Source organism: Leucoraja erinacea, chromosome 2 (assembly GCF_028641065.1).
Source record: "Leucoraja erinacea ecotype New England chromosome 2, Leri_hhj_1, whole genome shotgun sequence".
In the NCBI taxonomy this organism is placed as follows: Eukaryota; Metazoa; Chordata; class Chondrichthyes; order Rajiformes; family Rajidae; genus Leucoraja; species Leucoraja erinaceus.
Genome location: NC_073378.1, coordinates 118,776,078 through 118,795,292, shown reverse-complemented (window position 1 = coordinate 118,795,292; position 19,215 = coordinate 118,776,078). Strand labels below are relative to the sequence as shown.

General features: G+C 39.5%; 1 protein-coding gene across 1 annotated transcript in view; it reads left to right on the top strand.

Moving 5' to 3' along the window:
• Positions 1 to 19,215, top strand: part of ncapg2 (non-SMC condensin II complex, subunit G2) — a 71,360-nt gene that overhangs the window by 31,430 nt on the left and 20,715 nt on the right. The window contains exons 10-19 of the mRNA XM_055664553.1: positions 895 to 987; positions 2,371 to 2,496; positions 2,925 to 3,104; positions 6,250 to 6,402; positions 8,300 to 8,522; positions 12,139 to 12,239; positions 13,400 to 13,573; positions 13,747 to 13,817; positions 15,632 to 15,782; positions 16,947 to 17,120. Coding sequence (XP_055520528.1) covers positions 895 to 987; positions 2,371 to 2,496; positions 2,925 to 3,104; positions 6,250 to 6,402; positions 8,300 to 8,522; positions 12,139 to 12,239; positions 13,400 to 13,573; positions 13,747 to 13,817; positions 15,632 to 15,782; positions 16,947 to 17,120 — 1,446 coding nt within the window. The remainder of the gene's footprint in view (positions 1 to 894; positions 988 to 2,370; positions 2,497 to 2,924; positions 3,105 to 6,249; positions 6,403 to 8,299; positions 8,523 to 12,138; positions 12,240 to 13,399; positions 13,574 to 13,746; positions 13,818 to 15,631; positions 15,783 to 16,946; positions 17,121 to 19,215) is intronic.

The following is a 19,215-nucleotide window of genomic DNA, read 5'->3' as shown; positions in this document are numbered from 1 at the left end:
TGGGAACTTTTTAACCCAGCGGGCAGGCAGCAGCATATTGTCAATTATTAACCCTCCCGTGCAATATACCCTCACCTCTTTTATGAATGGGGATTTAGTTCCCCTTTCTTCGAGGACCGACCGGAGGTTCTGCTGTCACCTCTGCGGGCCGCCCTCGGTGAACGTTTTCAAGGACCTTTCTTCAAGGACCGAAAAAATGTCGCTATTCGGAGGTTTTCGTTATTTGGATCGTCGGATAAAAGGTTGTGCACCTGTAGCAGGATTAATGACTGAGAAGATGTTTTCCCTGGTGGGGTTTTCTGGAAATGGGGAACAGAATTACAGAATAAAGGATTACTTTCTTAAGAAGATCAGCAAGTATTTATTCTCAAATGGTGCTGACACTGGAATTCACTACCCCAGAGAGCTGTGGAGGTGGAGTTATTGTATATACGCATGGCGGAGATTGACAGGCATTTGAACTCCAAGGTCTGTGGGGAGAGAGCAGAAAATTATGTTGAGACTAAACTCGGATCAGCCATGATCTCATAGAATGGCAAAGCAGGCTCGAGTATCCAATTAGTCGTCTTCTGTTTTCCATTTTTAAATCATTTTTAGGAGGAAGTGTCACATTTGTAATTTAACTTTTTTCATTAAATCTCATGGTATAGTTTTATACTTTAATAATCTGCTTATTGTTATCTGGTTTGAATCTTGGGATATACTCGATGAATTGTGCAGAATGTTAAGCCTGTATTAGTAAACCTAAGCATGTCATTCTCAGTTTTATTTTATTGCAGAAGGAGATCTTGCAACTGGCAAGTCGATAGACTTTTCCTTTGTGGTGTGGATGGTGTGAGTGAAGCCTGGTTTGTAACTCTCGCTAATATGTGAATTAATTTATTTTTGCAGTTGTTGTTAAGTTACTTTCATCAGCAAAAACTACGCCAAGGAGTTGATGAAATGCTGCATCGTCTATACCAACCTATTCTGTGGAGAGGCCTAAAGGTATAATTGTAGATCTTTAAAAAAATGTTGACTTTATCCGTGCATTATTTTAATGTTTAACAAATAAATCTGAAATAACAATTTTAACAAATGTGAACTATTTTCTATTTTGAATAATTTTACAAGACAATGCAAAATGGATTTAAATAATCAAATACTGCAGGTTACAAAATGCAAAACATAAACAGCTCACATCAAGTCTTGCAAGTTATTCTATGGCTGGATTAGAGATGTTGTATAATATATATAATAATAATAACCATATTTCTTTATTGTCACATGTTCTGAGTAGCATATTAAATGGAGCTGAAATCATTACTACTACAAGGTCGTGGTTAACAGGTTCTCTGGCCCTCCAGTGCAATAAGCATTGATTTTAATCCTTAGGTTTGAACAAATTGAATAGGGAATGGAGAATATAATATAACATCCCCTTCCCAGATGTCAGATATGAAGCTAAGAATTTCTGTCTAATGTTCCTCGCTACCAAGTTTCAAGAACTTCAGTATGAATGTCCTCTACTCCAGTGTCCTTGTAAGTCTGGGATGGGAGCAGAGCTGGAGTGGCTAGTTTGTTTTAGGATGGAGTCAACAGCATCCATGTCAAAGACAGAATCACGACCAAAGAGTTCATTAAAAGGCTTCTCAATGGTATGTTTGTGCTATAATCACAGCAGTGAAAAATCCCTGAGGATCAGCGTTTTAGCAGATGTTTTCAAACTCCTCCAAAAATCTAACATCAATGAACAATGAGAGTTGGATAGAGCTCTAGGGGCTAGTGGAGTCAAGGGATATGGGGAGAAGGCAGGCACGGGTTATTGATAGGGGACGATCAGCCATGATCACAATGAATGGCGGTGCTGGCTTGAAGGGCCGAATGGCCTCCTCCTGCACCTATTTTCTATGTAACTGATTGGAATCCCTGACCAATGACTGCTCAAAATGGAGGAGTGTTTGGGATGACCTGTAAAACATCTAGACCTTTCATAAGGACGATGTGGAAATCTCCCCACCCCTCACCTTGGTGATTGGGGATGGAGTGTCAAAACTTAATGGGGATCCAATAATTTTTGATATTGAATAATATAGACAGGAGTTAGCAGGAAATAACTATAAATATAAAATATGCTTGGGAAGCTAATCTGTCTTAGTCACAAGTGCCAGCAATCCCTATGAATTACTAGAACTTCCCCAACTTAAAAGGAATAGCTCGTGCCGTTGTCATTTGGGACTCATCGTGGGCTTGCATTCAAAATAGTTAGGAACTATTTGGTGAGCCTAGCGTTGGAGTATTGTGTGCAGTTTTCATAACTTGCAGCCAGACTCACCTGCAGTATTTTATTTTGCTGTTTTTGCACAAATTAACATTGGTTTTGTTTCAAAGGCCAGCAACTCGGAAGTGCGAGCAAATGCTGCAATACTCTTTGTTGAAGCATTTCCAATTCGAGACCCTGCACTAACCAGCGAAGATGCAGACATTGTAATCCAAAAGCAATTTGAGGAAATCTTTGTAAGTATGGATCATGCTTTTAATCCTGATAAATCAATCGACAAAATATTGGTCTGTGGGAGTCTCTCGGTGGAAATCAAATGGAAATGGATGTGACTATTCCCTGTCAATTATTCCTGCTGTTGTCCTATTTCTTTGGTGGTTCCAAAAAATGTTTTTTTACGACACATTCCAGAGTGAAATAGAAATGCACGACTGACGGGAGGGCTATTAAATTCTCAACCGAGTGCAGTGTGCTCTTTTGTACTGAAGGTAGGAAACGCAGCCAGAAGAATTACAGGCGTTTATTAAAAGCGTTTTCAATATGTTTTCTTGTTTTTGAAGTATACACGATCTATCCTAGAGATTGGCAACATTTTCATATGCTAAATATATTGGTATAGGAACAAAACGTATATTAATCACTTGCAATTCTATTGTTTTTGTAGAATCTTTTAGAGGATCCACAACCCTTGGTTCGTTCCTCTGGTGTGCTTGGTGTGTGCAGAATTGCCTCAAAGTATTGGGAGATGATACCTCCTTCTATCCTCACTGATCTCCTCACAAAAGTGCTCCATGACCTTTCAGCCGATACAAGCTCTGCTGATGTTCGTTGTTCTGTCTTTAAGGTATTTTGATTCCTTGTTTATTTTTGCATGTGTCCCCAGCTTTAAATGTAAAAGTGCTTTTATCACTGGGTCTGTGTCAGCACCTTTTTCATCTGTTTGGCTTTGTGCTTGGGATGGACCACAAGATTTAGAAGTGTGATTTGTGTCATGGCAAGCTAGTTTAATCTTAATGATGCAGGGTGAAGATCATTGGGACACCGTTACCAGCCTTGGAGGGCATCTACCACACACTGCCTCCGGAAGGCCGTCAGCATTCACAAAGACTCCTCACACCCTTGTAATGGACTGTTCGAACTACTTCCTTCCAGCAGACGTTACAAGGCCTTTAACGCCTGCACCTCCAGACTCAGGAACAGCTTTTTTCCCAGAGCTATAGCTGCTCTGAACCGGCCCTGCTGAATGCCCACCACCCCCACGGACTGTCTCCCTCGGATGGTCACGTCGCACAGACACATCTGCACTTTAGTCTGTTTTGACTATTTTACTGTTGTAATGTTCTTTGTACAAACCATGTTCTCGGGGTGTCTAAACCTAAATTTTAGTAGTTACTTAAGTTATGATGTCGGATGGAAGCTGTATACCCAAATCTCGTTGCACTTGTGTGCAATAACAATAAAAGATATTATTATTATTATTATTATTATTATTATTTTATGCCATCTACTTCCCCCTCTCTTTTGAGACACACCAGGATTTTGGCTTGGTTATAGCATGATCATTTAAATCTACAGGACCAAGAAGGGAGCTCCAGGACAGTGAATTTATATGAGGATTATCTGATATAGTTCATCATGTTTCAGCCTAGAGTGCACGTTTGTTTTGGAGAATTTCCTCAGTTTTGATATTTCACACATTCAAACACCTGCTGTTTAAATCCAGATATCTGTAAATTTGCAACGTAAAACAAAATATAGAATATAACAAAGGTACAGCAAAAGAACGGGCACTTCAGCCCACAGTGCCTGTGCCAAATATGATGCCAAGACCATCTCTTATCTACCTGCACATATTCCATGTTCCTCCATTCCCTGCATATGCTTATTCAAAGGTTTCTTAAATGCCACTATCATATCTGCCTCAACTACCACCCCTGGCAGTGCATTCCAGGGACTCACTGCCCTCTGTAAAAGTAAGTTTAACAAACACTTGCCTCAATCATTTCCTTTATACTTTGTCCCTCTCACCTTACAGCTATGCCCTCTTGTATTTGATTTTTCCATCCTGGGGAAATACGTTCTGTCTACAGTCTGACTAGACCATAGACAATGGGTGCAGGAGTAGGCCATTTGCTCGGCCATTCAATGTGATCATGGCTGATCATTCCCAATCAGTACCCCGTTTCTGCCTTCTCCCCATATCCCCTGACTCCGCTATTTTTAGGAGCCCTATCTAGCTCTCACTTGAAAGCATCAAGAGACCTGCCTCCACCGCCCTCTGAGGCAGAGAATTCCACACTCTGTGAGAAAAAGTGTTTCCTCGTTTCCGTTCTAAATGGCTTACTCGAGGGCGACAGATGGCGCAATGGGCTACGTGTTCGGCTGGCGACCGGAAGGTGGCCGGTTCGAATCCCGCTTGGAGTGCATACTGTCGTTGTGTCCTTGGGCAAGACACTTCACCCACCTTTGCCTGCGTGTGAATGTGTGTGAGTCATTGGTGGTGGTCGGAGGGGCCGTAGGCGCAGATTAGCAGCCACGCTTCCGTCAGTCTGCCCCAGGGCAGCTGTGGCTACAGAGGTAGCTCACCACCACCGAGTGTGACTGAGGAGTGAATGAATAATGCGATGTAAAGCGCCTTGAGTATCTAGAAAGGCGCTATATAAATCCCATTTATTATTATTATTATTATTATTATTATTATTATTATTACTCCTTATTCTTAAACTGTGGCCCCTGGTTCTGGACACCCCCAACATCGGGAACATGTTTCCTGCCTCTAGTGTGGCAAGCCCTTAACAATCTTGCATGTTTCTAAACTCCAGAGTGTACAAGCCCAGCACTCCCTCAATAGCAAGAATGTCCTTCCTCAAATTAGGTGACCAAAACTGCACACAATACTCCAGGTGTGGTCTCTGTACAACTGAAGAAGGACCTCTTTGCTCCTATATTCGATTCCTCTTGTTATAAAGGCCAACATACCATTCGCTTTCTTCACTGCCTGCTGTACCTGCATACTTACTTTCATAGACTGATGTACAAGGACCCAAAGATCCTGTTGTACTTCCCCTTTTCCTAACGATGCCATTTAGATAGTAAGCTGCTTCCCTGTTTCTGCTACCAAAGTGGACAACCGCACATTTATCCGCATTAAACTTCATCTGCCATGCATCTGCCCACTCCCCCAACCTGTCCAAGTCACCCTGCATTCTCATAGCATCCTCCTCACAGTTCACACTGCCACCCAACTTTGTCATCTGCAAATTTGGTAATGTTACTTTGAATCCTTTCATCCAAATCCAAATCCAAATGAGACTGCCTCTCACAATTGTATAAACTTCTACAGGTATCCCCGCAGCCTCTGGCATTCTGGATACTACTTGTGTTACCTCTTTCAGGGATTTGGGGACGGAGCCCAGGACTCCTCTGTACATCAATGCTGTTGAGGGGCATGTCACTAATTGTATATTTCCCCATTACATTTGGGAAGTTGGGAGGCCATGTTGCAGTTGTATAAGACGTTGAGCGAGATCTCATTTTGAGTATTGTGTTCAGTTCTGAGCACCATGTTATAGGATAGATGTTATCAAGCTGGAAAGGGTGCAGAGAAGATTTACGAGGATGTTGCCAAAATGAGGGTCCATGACTCCACCAATCTTGGTGTTATGTGCAATCTTACTAACCAACCCGTCTATTGTTGCCTCCAAGTCGTATATATCACAAACATGCTGAAAATACTCAGCAGTTCACGAGGGTAAATGTTAAATGTCTCGGGTCGGTGGCTGATTGTTTCAAATTGATGAAAGACCATTGACCTGTTAATTTAGTTTTCTCTGCTGTCTGACCTACCAAAATGTTTCAGCATTTTTGTCTTTATTTAATTTGCAGTTTTCTTTTGCTTTGGATTGAGGCTGGATTCTGAATATTTTATATTTTTAATTTTAATATATTAAATTTTATATTTAATATGCTTTGTCATCCTTTTCCTGCAGTGTTTGCCGCTTATTTTGGACAACAGAATGAGCCACCCTTTGTTGGAGCAGCTTCTCCCTGGACTGAGAAACAGTCTTCATGACACTTCTGTAAATGTTCGAGTAGCTTTCGTCGATATGCTGCTGAAAGTTAAAGCTGCCAAAGCTGCAAAGGTGAAATGGATTGAAAAATAATGAACTTAAGTAGTTGAAATATACTTCTCAGATTTGTCAGAAAGTACTTTGTAAGCAAAATATAACTCGTCCTTAAGGACGACATCTCGTTCAAGCAAGCTGCATTTAATCAAAGCCTTTGTTAATAATCTGCATTAAAAGTCTATTTATTGCATTAAGTTTGTAAATTTAAGCTTGGATTAAGAATTTTACTTTCTAATTTTGTCTGTTTTAATATATACCCACAAAGCAATAACATTCCTTTATATGATCAAAACGATAAACTTTAAAACTTTAAACTTAACATCAGCACCTTAGGTAATACATCCAGATGAGGTAACCATTAAGTTAACTTCTTTGCCAACAATTTGAACACCAAGATGTGGAACCTAATAAAATAGTGGCCACTATCGCCATTTTAATTAAAATAGATATGTGCAAAGTTAGAAAAAGGATAAAATTGTTTTGTTAAATGCAAGATGTGAAAAAGTAGTTAACATTTGTGACTTTGCAATACATTATCAGTAGGAAGCAAATTGAATGTTGATGTTTGCTGAGGAGCAGATAAAAAAGGGAGACTTGTATAGCACCTCATGTTATCCCCAGTACTGCACAGCTACTGAGGCAGTTGAATCCAAGTTATTAAAGGGTCATGCGTTTACAGTGAGTTTAGTTTTAGGTTAGAGATGCCGCATGGAAACAGGCCCTTCGGCCCACTGAGATCACACTAACCATCGATCACCCATTCGTTCTAGTTCAAGAGTCAAGAGTTTTATTGTCATGTGTCCCAGATAGGACAATGAAATTCATACTTGCTGCAGCACAATAAAATATCAAAACGTAATTATATATTAACCCACTCTCTCATCCACCCCTGGCACATTAGAGGTAAATTACACCGGTTAATTAACCTAATCACACATCTTTGGGTTGATGGAGGACGCATCTGGTCACAGAAAACATGCAAATTCCACACAGACAGCACCTATGGTCAGGATCGAACCCTGTTCTCTGGTGCTGTGAGACAGCAGTTCTACTTGCTACGCCATCATGCCGCCCTCTATGAGAGCGAAGAGGTTTAAAAGTAATTTAAGAGGTAAATTTCTCTTGGTGTAGTTGTTACCTGGAATGAGCTGCCAGAAGAGATGTTGAAGCCAGGAACAATAACATATAAGTGACATCTGGAAAGGCACATGAATCAACAAGACCTAGAGGGAGATGGCATTAAAGCAAGCAAGTGAGATAAGTGTAGATAGCCATGATTGTTGGCACAGAAGCAGTGGACCAATGGGCCGATTTCTATGCAGTTATTATCAACTCAATGATGTTATTAAATATATTCAAGAGGTTAAATACTGTTCTGATCACTGACAGGATACGAAGAGAAAGCTGAAGCAGCAGCAAACTGAATTTGACTGATTAGCCATGATCCTATTGAATACACAATAGACACAAGGGGTTGAATGACCCGCTCCTGCTCCAGTTTTTGATGTTTAGAAGTGCGATTACTACTTGACAAAAAAAATGAACAGTTTTATCCACTGATGTTGATTGAGCAATGCAATTTTACCAGGACATTGGGCGTACTTTCGATCGGGAAAATATTTTGCTCAACTTTTCTACACTAATTAGATAAATTGACCAGGTGCAGTTCAACTAAGGTGCTCATTGAGTTAAATTATCTGTTTCTGTTTTCAAGCTTTATTTTTGCTTGAGCAAGTCCAGATCTGGAGATGTTTGATGCTAGATACTTTGACATGTCGTTTGTACGTTTAGTAAGTTTAATAGTGAGTCATATAAATAATACAAATTGGAGAAAGTTCAATGTTTGGTTATATTTGTATTCATATGTGGCTTGCACCAATGATATTATTTGTGTTGTCCTTTTCAAATTTAGTTTTGGAAAATCTGCCCGATGGAACATCTTCTGGCCCGATTGGAGATTGATTCTCGACCAGTTGCTAGGCGGATTGTTAGCCTGTTATTTAACTCATTTTTTCCTGTGAATCAACCTGACGAAGTATGGTGTGAACGATGCGTCACCCTTGTCCAAATGAATCCCATGGCAGCAAGGAAATTTTATCAATATGCACATGAACACACTGCACCAACCAATATTGGTAAGACTCGAGTGTAGTGGATATTTTATTGTCACGTGTACCTAGATACTGTGAAATTGATTTGCTTTGCATACAATCCAGTAAAATCCTGGTATTCGTCAATACTTGAGTAAAATACAGCAATAATTGAGTAGATTTCTTCGGAGGCAACACTCAGTCGCCGCGTCTCCGCCGCCAACTAGTAGCTTTTAAGTATCGTTCTTAAAAAATGTCTTTATTGTACTTGTACAAATAGTACAGGTATATCTGTACTTGTGCATAAAACTAAGTATAGAGGTCAGCAACTGATAGATTATCAGCTACTAATTTACTCAGTTTTGTATTTATGCACAACTGTTGCTGAAATACTCATCCTTTTTCCTCACCCTCTTGGCTCAACTATTCCCAGTTTTCCTGAACAATCTTTCACCATCTCATCTCACACAAAACTATAATGCAATTTACACATAGATTAGCTTTCAGTTATAAAATTTCCATCTTTGTTTTCAAACCATTCAATAGACTGCCCCATCCATATACCTTCCAGTAGACCTCAGATTTCAGTCCAATTATGTCTCATGCATCACATTTTTTAAAAATACAGTCTTTGGCAGTTATCATTTCAGCAGCTGGGTCTCGGTTCCATATTTCTATGCCCCAATGTCCCCACCTCATCTACATTCCTTTGTGCAACGCAAATTGCAGGAATAACTCGGATCAGGCAGCATCTCTGGGGGTCATGGATAGTCAACATTTCGGGCCGGGACACTTCAGGCTGGTAATGTTTCAGATCAGGACCAGTCTTCAGACTTCTGACCTGCTAAGTTATTCCAGGACTTTGTGTTCTATGCAAGATTTCACATCTGCAGTTCCTTGTGTCTAGGAAAGAACTACAGATGTTGGTTTAAATCGAAGGTAGACACAAAATGCTGGACTAACTCAATGGGACAGGCAACATCTCTGGAGTGAAGGAATGGGTTACATTTCGGGTCATGACCCTTCTTCAGACTGATGTCTGGGGAGTGGGCGGGATAGAGATAGAATGTAGTCGGATTGTCGACATCTACGTTCCTTTCCTCCATACTTTTAGTGTTTCACCAGGCATGGGCGGAAATCTCGAGGTGAGGGGGGACAGTGGGACGCGTCCCCTCCATGTTTTGAGAGGTGGGGGACAATCCCCCCATGTTTTGTGACCATGTATTTTGCAAACAGTTCCCATCCGACCGCGCGCTGTGGAGTCACGGGCCGCATGCATGATCAGCTGGTTCAGACTCTGAAAATTAAATGTCATCCTTTGGTATTGATAAACACTCATGCATTCCTCATACAATACACAAAATAGATTGCAGCAAAAGCAAAACCGCCTTGGAATTTTACATTTTTTAAAAGCTCTTGTGTTTAATGAGTACTGCAGAACGATTGGAGTCGTTTATCACTTAATTCCTCCGAGACAAAAATGATGTGTTAACTGTCGTATTAACACTGTTATTTCAATGTGTCACCAACCAATACATCGATATGCATTCCTCAGAAAATATAATTGTGTTTTGACCTTCAAGTATTACTGACGCGTTCGTTTGAATAAAATTCACGGAATAATTTCTTAAAACTGTCTGATGCAGGTATAATTACCATTTGAATTTTGGAGGCAGACAAAAAATGCTGGAGGGACACAGCGGGTGAGGCAGCTTCTATGTAGAGAAGGAATAGGCAAAGTTTCAGGTCTCGACCCTTCATCAGACCTTTTGTGAACTTTGGATGTATTGGTGGATGGGAAAGATTTAAACGGGTATTGGAGAGTCATTAAGGGATCTGGCGGTCGAGCTGGTGTGCATGTATAACCCCTCATTCACCCACGTTATTTAGTAATTTTTACTTGTCATTTAGGGATGTTATATGAATTTTTTTTTAAATTAAGTATGTTTGTTTATTTTTGTTAGTTTATCAAAAGTTTATTTATGTATGTTTTTGTTAGTTTGTGAAAGGTTTATGTGTACTGTTTTATCTCTCTTTTTCTCTCTCTCTCACTCTCCTCCAAGGTTAGTTCTTCTGTTTGTCTTTATTTGCTTCAGTTTTATTTATTGTTATTTATCATGTTGTATCGGACCTTTCGGATGGTCATTAAGGGCTCCGGACCACGATCACGGGCTTCCTGGCGTGCAGGTACAGTCCCTCGTTCGCCCACATTATTTAGTAATTTTTACCCATCATTTTCCCTAAATAATGGGTAAAAATGACTAAATAACGTGTGTGGACTGTACCTGAACGCCAGGAAGCCCGTGCTCACGGTCCGGACCCTTAACGACCGTCTGATGCTTGCTTAATTCTTTCAGAAGCTACAATGTGATAAATAACATTGAATAAAACTGAAGCAAATAAAGGTAAACAGAAGCACTAACCTTGGAGGAGAGAGAGAGGAAACAACACATGTAAACTTTTCACAAACTGACAAAAACATACATAAATAAACTTTTGATGGGAGGAGATAAAATTGTTATTTGTCATGCACACTTGTCATCGGGCCGCCAGGCAATTGTGCCCCCTTCAGGTTTTAAAAGCGATTTTCGCCCTTGTCACCAGGCATAATGTTTTGGCCACCTATCCTTTCCTTTTTCAAAGACATGCAACAGCAGTAACATAAACAGGTAAAATTAGTTATTTAATTGAAAGATACAGCATGGACACAAGCCCTTCTGTGTTATCTCACTTTTGCATCAATACACTAGGGACAATATACAGAGGCCAATTAACTTACAAATTCAAGTCTTTGGGATACGAGAGGAAACTGGAGTACCCAGTTGGTCACAGGGAGAATGTGTAAACTCTATACTGACATGGAGCCCAAGGTTAGATGGGACCTCGGTGTCCGGCGCTGTGACGCAGTAGCTCCATCAACTGTGCCGCCCAAAAAAATGTTTTTACTTGGTGGTTAAGGAATAATTGGCCGAGGCAACAGGGAGAAGAAGACTCTTTGAAGTAGCATCCAGGGAGTTTTTATATTTCTTAGGACAGTTGGATATTTTATTTAATAACATATCCAAACACAGCTTTCCAATATACTGAAATGTCAGCCTGGATTACCTGACTATGAATATATGTGAATGTGAGCAGTTTACTTATTTTATTCCATTAGGAAATAATCATAGTCACCTAACAATATCTCCATGTTAGTTTAAGAAAGCTTCCTGCATAAATTTTGAGCTTAAAAATAATGCAGGAAGTAATATTTATTTGCAGGAAATGGGAGTGAAGTGGGCGCATGTGCAGGACTTTTCCGGAGTGTGCGCATGTGCGAAGTATTTCGGGCGGGAAAGGCCTGCGGAATCAGCCATGTTTGCCAGACGTTTCTGAGTTTATGTATTAAAGAAATAAGTTGCTTATAGCGTAAATAAAGTTAAGTAAATTACGAGTAGTGAAAAGTTTCATTTGCCTCACGTCAAGTCAAGTTTATTCGTCACATTACACATACGAGATGTGCAGTGAAATGAAAAGTGGCAATGCTCGCGGACTTTGTGCAAAACGACAAACAAACAAACAACCAACCAAACTACAAACTACAACAGGGGGTTCTGCAGAAATTGTCAATGTTTAACAGTTATGCTTGCTGCATCTCTACATATTTATTTTTCTTTAACAGCCAAGTTGATGCTTGTGATTCGGCGATGCTTGAATGCCTGCATTGAGAGGTCAACACATGATGATACCAGTGATGACGAACAGCAAAAGGAAAATATCAGTGTGAGTGCAATGTTTCCTATCCTCACAAATATTCAATTTTGATCTGTGTGGAGGTGACTGATCTTCTAGCTGCATTTTTGTATTGTTTGCTAAAATTAATTTTGAAGATGGATGGATAAACTGGTATTAAAAGAGAAATCACAAATGGTTTCCTCTTCAATGTCAAGCCCCGGGGGGGGGGAGGTTAAAGTTAAATCAATGTTTTTGAGAACTTGTGACTTTTGGCAGAAAGTGTCAATGTGAAGATAATAACTACATATAAAAAATGAGATCATTAAACCAAAATTAACAAATGACTATGCTAAATCAATAAAAAGAGAAATAAAGTTTATTTGCATTTACTTTACTGAAAGCAAAATGTAGATCTGCACTGTTAAGCTAATATTTCACATGTCTGAAATGATTTGAGACTAATTTTGAGTTGTACTATTTAACATTTCAAATTTTTAAAAAATCAGGTTATTTGCCTATTGAGAATCAATAGGATGATTGTAATCATGTATTGTCTTTCCACTTACTGATTAGCATGCAACAAAAGATTTTCACTGTACTTTGGCACACGTGACAATAAATTAAACTCTTAAACTAACCCTGGAGAAGTTGCCATCCCTAAATTTGCTCCTTGTGACTGTCCAAACTAGCAATTCATAATTTGCTGGTCTGAGAACATTGTTGGAGCGTTCTGCATGTGATCTTAAAGGTCTTAAATCATCATGATTAAATAGTAGCTTGTTTTACCCCCAGGATCCCATTACTGAATAAATATTTTGGATGTTAAATATTTATCAGAGTTTGAGCAGTTGGTGTTTAACATTAAAATGTAAGCTAAACATATAAAATGTACTTCAGTGACAGCTGAAAGTAAATTGTCTTTCTCAGAACATGTGTTTGATATTTGTACAGCTTGTGAATTGATTTAAGATTTCCAGACATGCAGTACAGTGTGTTTGGTATTGTAATATTTTTTTCAATAGAATGTAAATCTTAGACCTGCTATCACCATTCTCCTAACATTTCAGTTACTTCAGTTTGTTCTTTGGTGCCCAGTGTTTTTGTGGAAAGTAGATTTGATGCCAGGATAGGAAATACATTTGATGGAGGGGTGAGGAACATGAATGCTTTTAACTGAAAGGTTGAAAATCAATTGTCCTTTCCTACAGGTGCTGGAGAGTGTGTTGTCAGTGAATGATGGCACCACAATGGCTAGCTTACTGGAAATTAATGTTGTTTTATGGAAAAGCATCCACAAGGCACTGAATGAAAACAAAGAAGCTAAAAACTACACAATTATGAAGTTTGCATCTGTGCTGCCTATATATTTTAAAACTTTCACGGTAAAAACTTTCCTTGTTAATATTTCAAATCCTAGTTTAAACTTTGACTGAAAATTGATCCAGTTTACAGTTTTGTCTGTTGTCCAAGTAGTTGATTTTGATGACTTTTTTCATGGGGCAAGATATCTGCACTTGTATATTGTTTTTAGGCCAAACTATTTGTATTTTTACAGGATGACCGCTGCATTGTTCCCTTAATAATTCTGGCTTCCTTCATGCCTGCGACAGCAATTCCTACCTTCAGGTACAGTGGCTTCAAAATTGTCTTACGCTTGAGAATATGTAGTGGTACTGAGAGAGGCGGATGATGCAGGTTTTGTTTTGGTTACACTTGACGTCCTGCTTTTGAGAAGAGGGACGAATTGAATTGAGGAGTGAATTGGAAGTGGATATAGAAAACATAAAATCAAAATAGATGGGTGGTGATCATAGATTGATGGCAATTAATCGGATGAGGAGAGTTGGCAGTCAAAGAAGAATCTTTTTTCGTTACTTCACACTATGCATATGTGCAACATCAAGGAACTAGATTAAAATTCAAGTATGCATTTCGCACAATAAAGTGATTAGGTTTTAATAAAATGCTAATCACATTATCCTATATGATAGAATTTCTAAGCCTCAATGCTTTGTGTAAAATTGTGTTTAAAATAGCTTGTTTCTGTTGGGCAATATTATTGTAATTGATCAGAAATTCTCTTTCCTTTAGAAATGAAATTGAAAACAAAATATTACTGTAAAGCTTTAAGCTCTTAGTTGTGTAAGAGTATTGTAGACTATTATCTAAATGGTGCCGATTAGGAAAAAGGGAGATGCAACGAGACCTGGGTGACATGGTACCAGTCATTGAAAGTAGGCATGCAGATGCAGCAGGCAGTGAAGAAAGCGAATGGTATGTTAGCATTCATAGCAAAAGGATTTGAGTATAGGAGTAGGGAGGTTCTACTGCAGTTGTACAGGGCCTTGGTGAGACCACACCTGGAGTATTGTGTACAGTATTGGTTTCCTAATCTGAGGAAATACATTCTTGCCATAGAGGGAGTACAGAGAAGGTTCACCAGACTGTTTCTTGGGATGGCAGGACTTTCATATGAAGAAAGACTGGATAGACTTGGCTTGTACTCGCTAGAATTTAGAAGATTGAGGGGGGATCTTATAGAAGCGTACAAAATTCTTAAGGGGTTGGACAGGCTAGATGCAGGAAGATTGTTCCCGATGTTGGGGAAGTCCAGAACAAGGGGTCACAATTTAAGGATAAGGGGGAAGTATTTTAGGACAGAGATTAGAAAAACATTTTTTACACAGAGTGGTGAATCTGTGGAATTCTCTGCCACAGAAGGTAGTTGAGGCCAGTTCATTGGCTATATTTAAGAGGGAGTTAGATGTGGCTAAATGGATCAGGGGGTATGGAGAGAAGGCAGGTACAGGATACTGAGTTGGACGATCAGCCATGGTCATATTGAGTGGTGGTGCAGGCTCGAAGGGCCGAATGGCCTACTCCTGCACCTATTTTCTATGTTTCTATTGGAGTAAACTGCATCAATGTACATTACACTTCAGGATTGATTTTTGAACAAGATTATGAGTGATAGAAGTAAATTAGTACATCTTCTTTTCATTAAGCCAGAGAACATTATCTTAAAATGTTTATTGTTCACACAAATTAGTGTTTAATGGGACCAATATTTGCAAAAAATAAAAATCTCTGCAAGATGTACATGCGGCCTCAAATACTCATCTATGTTTTGTGGGCGTGCAAATTGTATGTAAAATAATCATGTCATGATATATTTTGGTCCCTTTCAGTGACAAGTGACTAATGTACCAGACTAACAAAGTCTGATCTCATTGTGGCAAACTGAAACATACATTTGGTCTGCCAGTTTGTAGATTGGTGCCAGGAAGGTGCAAGATTGATGTAAAAATTAACTAATTCTCACCATGGTTAATTTAGGATTATTGGGTAGGGTGGATTGAAGAACATAGAGTATGAATAATGGTGAAAAGCTTTGCTCGTGCTTTTGATTTTCTGATCCCTGTGGATTATTATTTTTCCAGTTGTGGTGTTCTCTCCAAGTTGAGAAATTTGGATAAAGAAGCTGATGTGACGAAGTATTCTGCATTGATAGACTGCCTTTGTCAGTGGGGGAAAGCCGGACATGTGGTCGAGCTGATTACTGATTGGCTGACAGAGGGGCTTCCTCAAAAGGTCAGTTAATCCATTTAAGATTTTAAATGCTTCATAGACCAGAAAAAAATGGCGTCCGCCATTTTCCTACCTATATAAATAATGATAGCATGAAAACTGCAGCCTTGTATTCTTGACCTGGTCTAATTACATTTGTAGGGGAACATTGGAATTTATAGAGTAATCCCGACAGTGTGATTCTGGATAGTGAATAAAAAAGGTATTTGCAGAGAAACCAATATATGTAAACAGACAATAGACACAAAATGCTGTACTCAGCGGGACAGGCAGCATCTCTGGAGGGAAGGAATGGGTGACATTTCAGGCCACAACCCTTCTTCAGACTGCAGTGTAAACCAGCATCTGCATTTCCTCCCTCTATAAGCAGCCAACTTCAGCAAACGAGATGGTACACAAAAAAGCTGGAGAAACTCAGCGGGTGCAGCAACATCTATGGAGCGAAGGAAAAAGGCAACGTTTCGGGCCGAAACGTTGCCTTTTTCCTTCGCTCCATAGATGCTGCTGCACCCGCTGAGTTTCTCCAGCTTTTTTGTGTACCTTCGATTTTCCATCTGCAGTTCCTTCTTAAACACTCAGCAAACGAGATGTCTAGTTTCCAAAGATACTGAATTTGCAGTGATAGCATGTTTTAGAATAGAAGACCTAGTGCTTAAGATTGTATCCTCGATATTTTTGCTTCCTGATTCATTATGTTATCGTTGAATTCCATTGAAATGTATAAACATTTGAATTTAGTTCAAAATGAGGCCTAAACGGGTAAAAAAAAAAAAAGGTTCTCATTACCTTCTGAAATAGGAATCAAATGTTGTAAATCTGGAAAAGAGCTGTCACTTGTTGAGTTATTATTATCCCATTACCTTTCCATCCTCTGGTTGGTGACTCCTCGCCTTTGAATCTGGAGACTAATCCTCCAAAGAATGAGACCATACCTAAAGTTGGTAAACTGTAGAAACTTTTCAATGGAACTTGCAACTGACTAGTGTCGCAAGAATATTTTTTTTTATGATGGAGAAAAAAAACGTTGTAATCAGTGACATAATCATGCTTTAATGATGAATAATTTTCGAATCACATTGCAATGTACAAGTGTTATAAAATTGTGGTTGTCTTTAAATTGTAAAACCATGGTGAGAAAGTGGCAATCATACACCTTTTTTTTTCCAGAGTAAAAAGATCCAAGAACGTAAAGTTCGAATCCAAGAAATGGTACAACCCAAACTGAAATTGGCCATACATTTTTTAGAATATATATTGACCAATATCATGAGTCGGGAATGTTTATTGGATTTGCCACAGAGAAAACTAAACCAGCTTCTGAAAGCTTTGGCGGCAATCAAGGTAATTTAAAGAAAACTCTTGCTGGTGGTTTAGTACCAATTTTTGGCATGCAAATGTAGGAATATTGCAACAACAATGATAATTATTTTACCGCGTCATAAAAATTATGACGCGTTTGAAATCCCCAAATGGGTCACAGGTTAAATCGGCCAACATTTGAAATTTGACAGAAGGGTTAATGGGGTGGGAAAAGACTATAGGTGTACAGAAGGATCAGCAGGTCATGCAAGGGTAGTTTTTTTTTGTTAGACAGGTAGTGGACTACAGTAAGCATCACTATGGGAGCACCTCAAGGCTGCGTGCTCAGCCCCCTGCTCTACTCACTCTTTACTCACGACTGAAGCCGGACACAGTGGGATCACATCTCAAGTTTGCTGACGACACCGCCGTTGTTGGACGAATTACAGATGATAATGAGTCAAAGTATGGAAGTGAGATTGATCGACTGACCAAATGGATATTTCTGAAGTTCTTTCCTGGACCTCAGCAACAGCAATTATAAAGAAAGCCCAAATGACTCTGAGAAGATTGTGGGGATTCGGTACGTCATAGAGGTCTCTCTTGAACTTGACTGATTACATCACGGCCTGGTTCAGCAACTTGAATGCCGAGGAACAAAGACTGCATAAATGCCCAGAACATCACAGGTTCTGAACCTTCCCACCTTCGAAGGGATTTACAGGAGTCGCTGTCTCAAAAAGGCAGCCAGCACTGTCAGAGACCCGCATCAGCCATCGGAAAAAAATATAGAAGCCTGAAAACTCTGATATTCAGGAACAGCTTCTTCCCTGAATCGATCAGGCTATTAAACACTGCCACATAAGCTCCGAACCACATAGACTTGGGACCATTGGTTTAGTCTTTTTTCACAATTAGTGTTTATATGTCTATTTGTGTGTTTGTGTAAATAAAATATAGGGCCTGTTTCCCTGCTGTATCTTGTTATATTGTTTACAGATGATGCTGCAATTAAGAATGTAATTGTTCTATCTGGGACAAATGGCAATAAAACACTCTTTAGTGCAGAATAAATTAAAGGGAGTGACGGATTGGATCAATTATAGTTAACATAATAAAGATGGGAGGTCAACAGGGAGAATGTTGAAATAAATGAGCTAGTCAGTTGCATGCATGAGAGTTTCTGTAGAAGGTGGACTATAGTTGTGGGTGGAAAGGCTAATGCATTTGTGGAGTTGGCAATAAATGCCCATTACAATACATGTTGTCCCCAGATTACAAACACCCAACTTGTGTACAGCACGTACATGCAAATGACAGGAGATGGATATCATGGCCAGCTAAAATTTAATATTCCTATGGCACAACCCATCTCTGCAGGCAGCATTTGCCATGCGGGAACTCAGTTCGTAGCTGTGTTTCTGACATGCAAATTGTTAGGGCTGCAAGCTGTCTGAGCACTGCTTAAGGTGGGGAGGGCTTGCTGTGTCATATCACGATTATGATCTCAATTTGGTGTTAAATTGCAGCTATCTAGTTCGGCCTGAGTGAATATTAATAGAAAGGGGTATTTGGAGACATGGTTGTAAATTTGTAGTAATGTATGATGTTTTCAGTCTTCCTATTATTTTACTGTGGGGATCTTGTTGCTTTTCTACAGTAGTATGTATAAAGAAGTCTCGTGTATACAGAAGCAATAGGAGAGATCAAGGTAAAGGACAGATGGTAGTTGTCTACAGTTTTCCCTCAGGTATTATCGAAGTGTTGCGTATGGACGATGAAGAGAAGGCCTAAGGGATTGAGTTGTGCGACCTTTTGAGATAGTGATTAAGTTTCACGAAGTGCTCTGACTATGATTAGTGGAAGCAAATGAGAGCAATCCCACTAAATGAGATATTGGAGAAGTAATGGTAATGGCCATAAACAGTTGATGAGGAATGATGCACCATCACAGTCACTGAGAATGGCATTAGGATAATTTCATTGCCGTGGCAGAAATGGAAACCTAGTTGGAAACATTCAGACACAAACTTGTTTCCAAAAAACACTAGGAGGATACTGGAAAAAAAGCAACATTTATCATGGCACATATGCTGGACTCCTTAGTATGTGCTTCCCTTCACCACCTGTGCCAAGT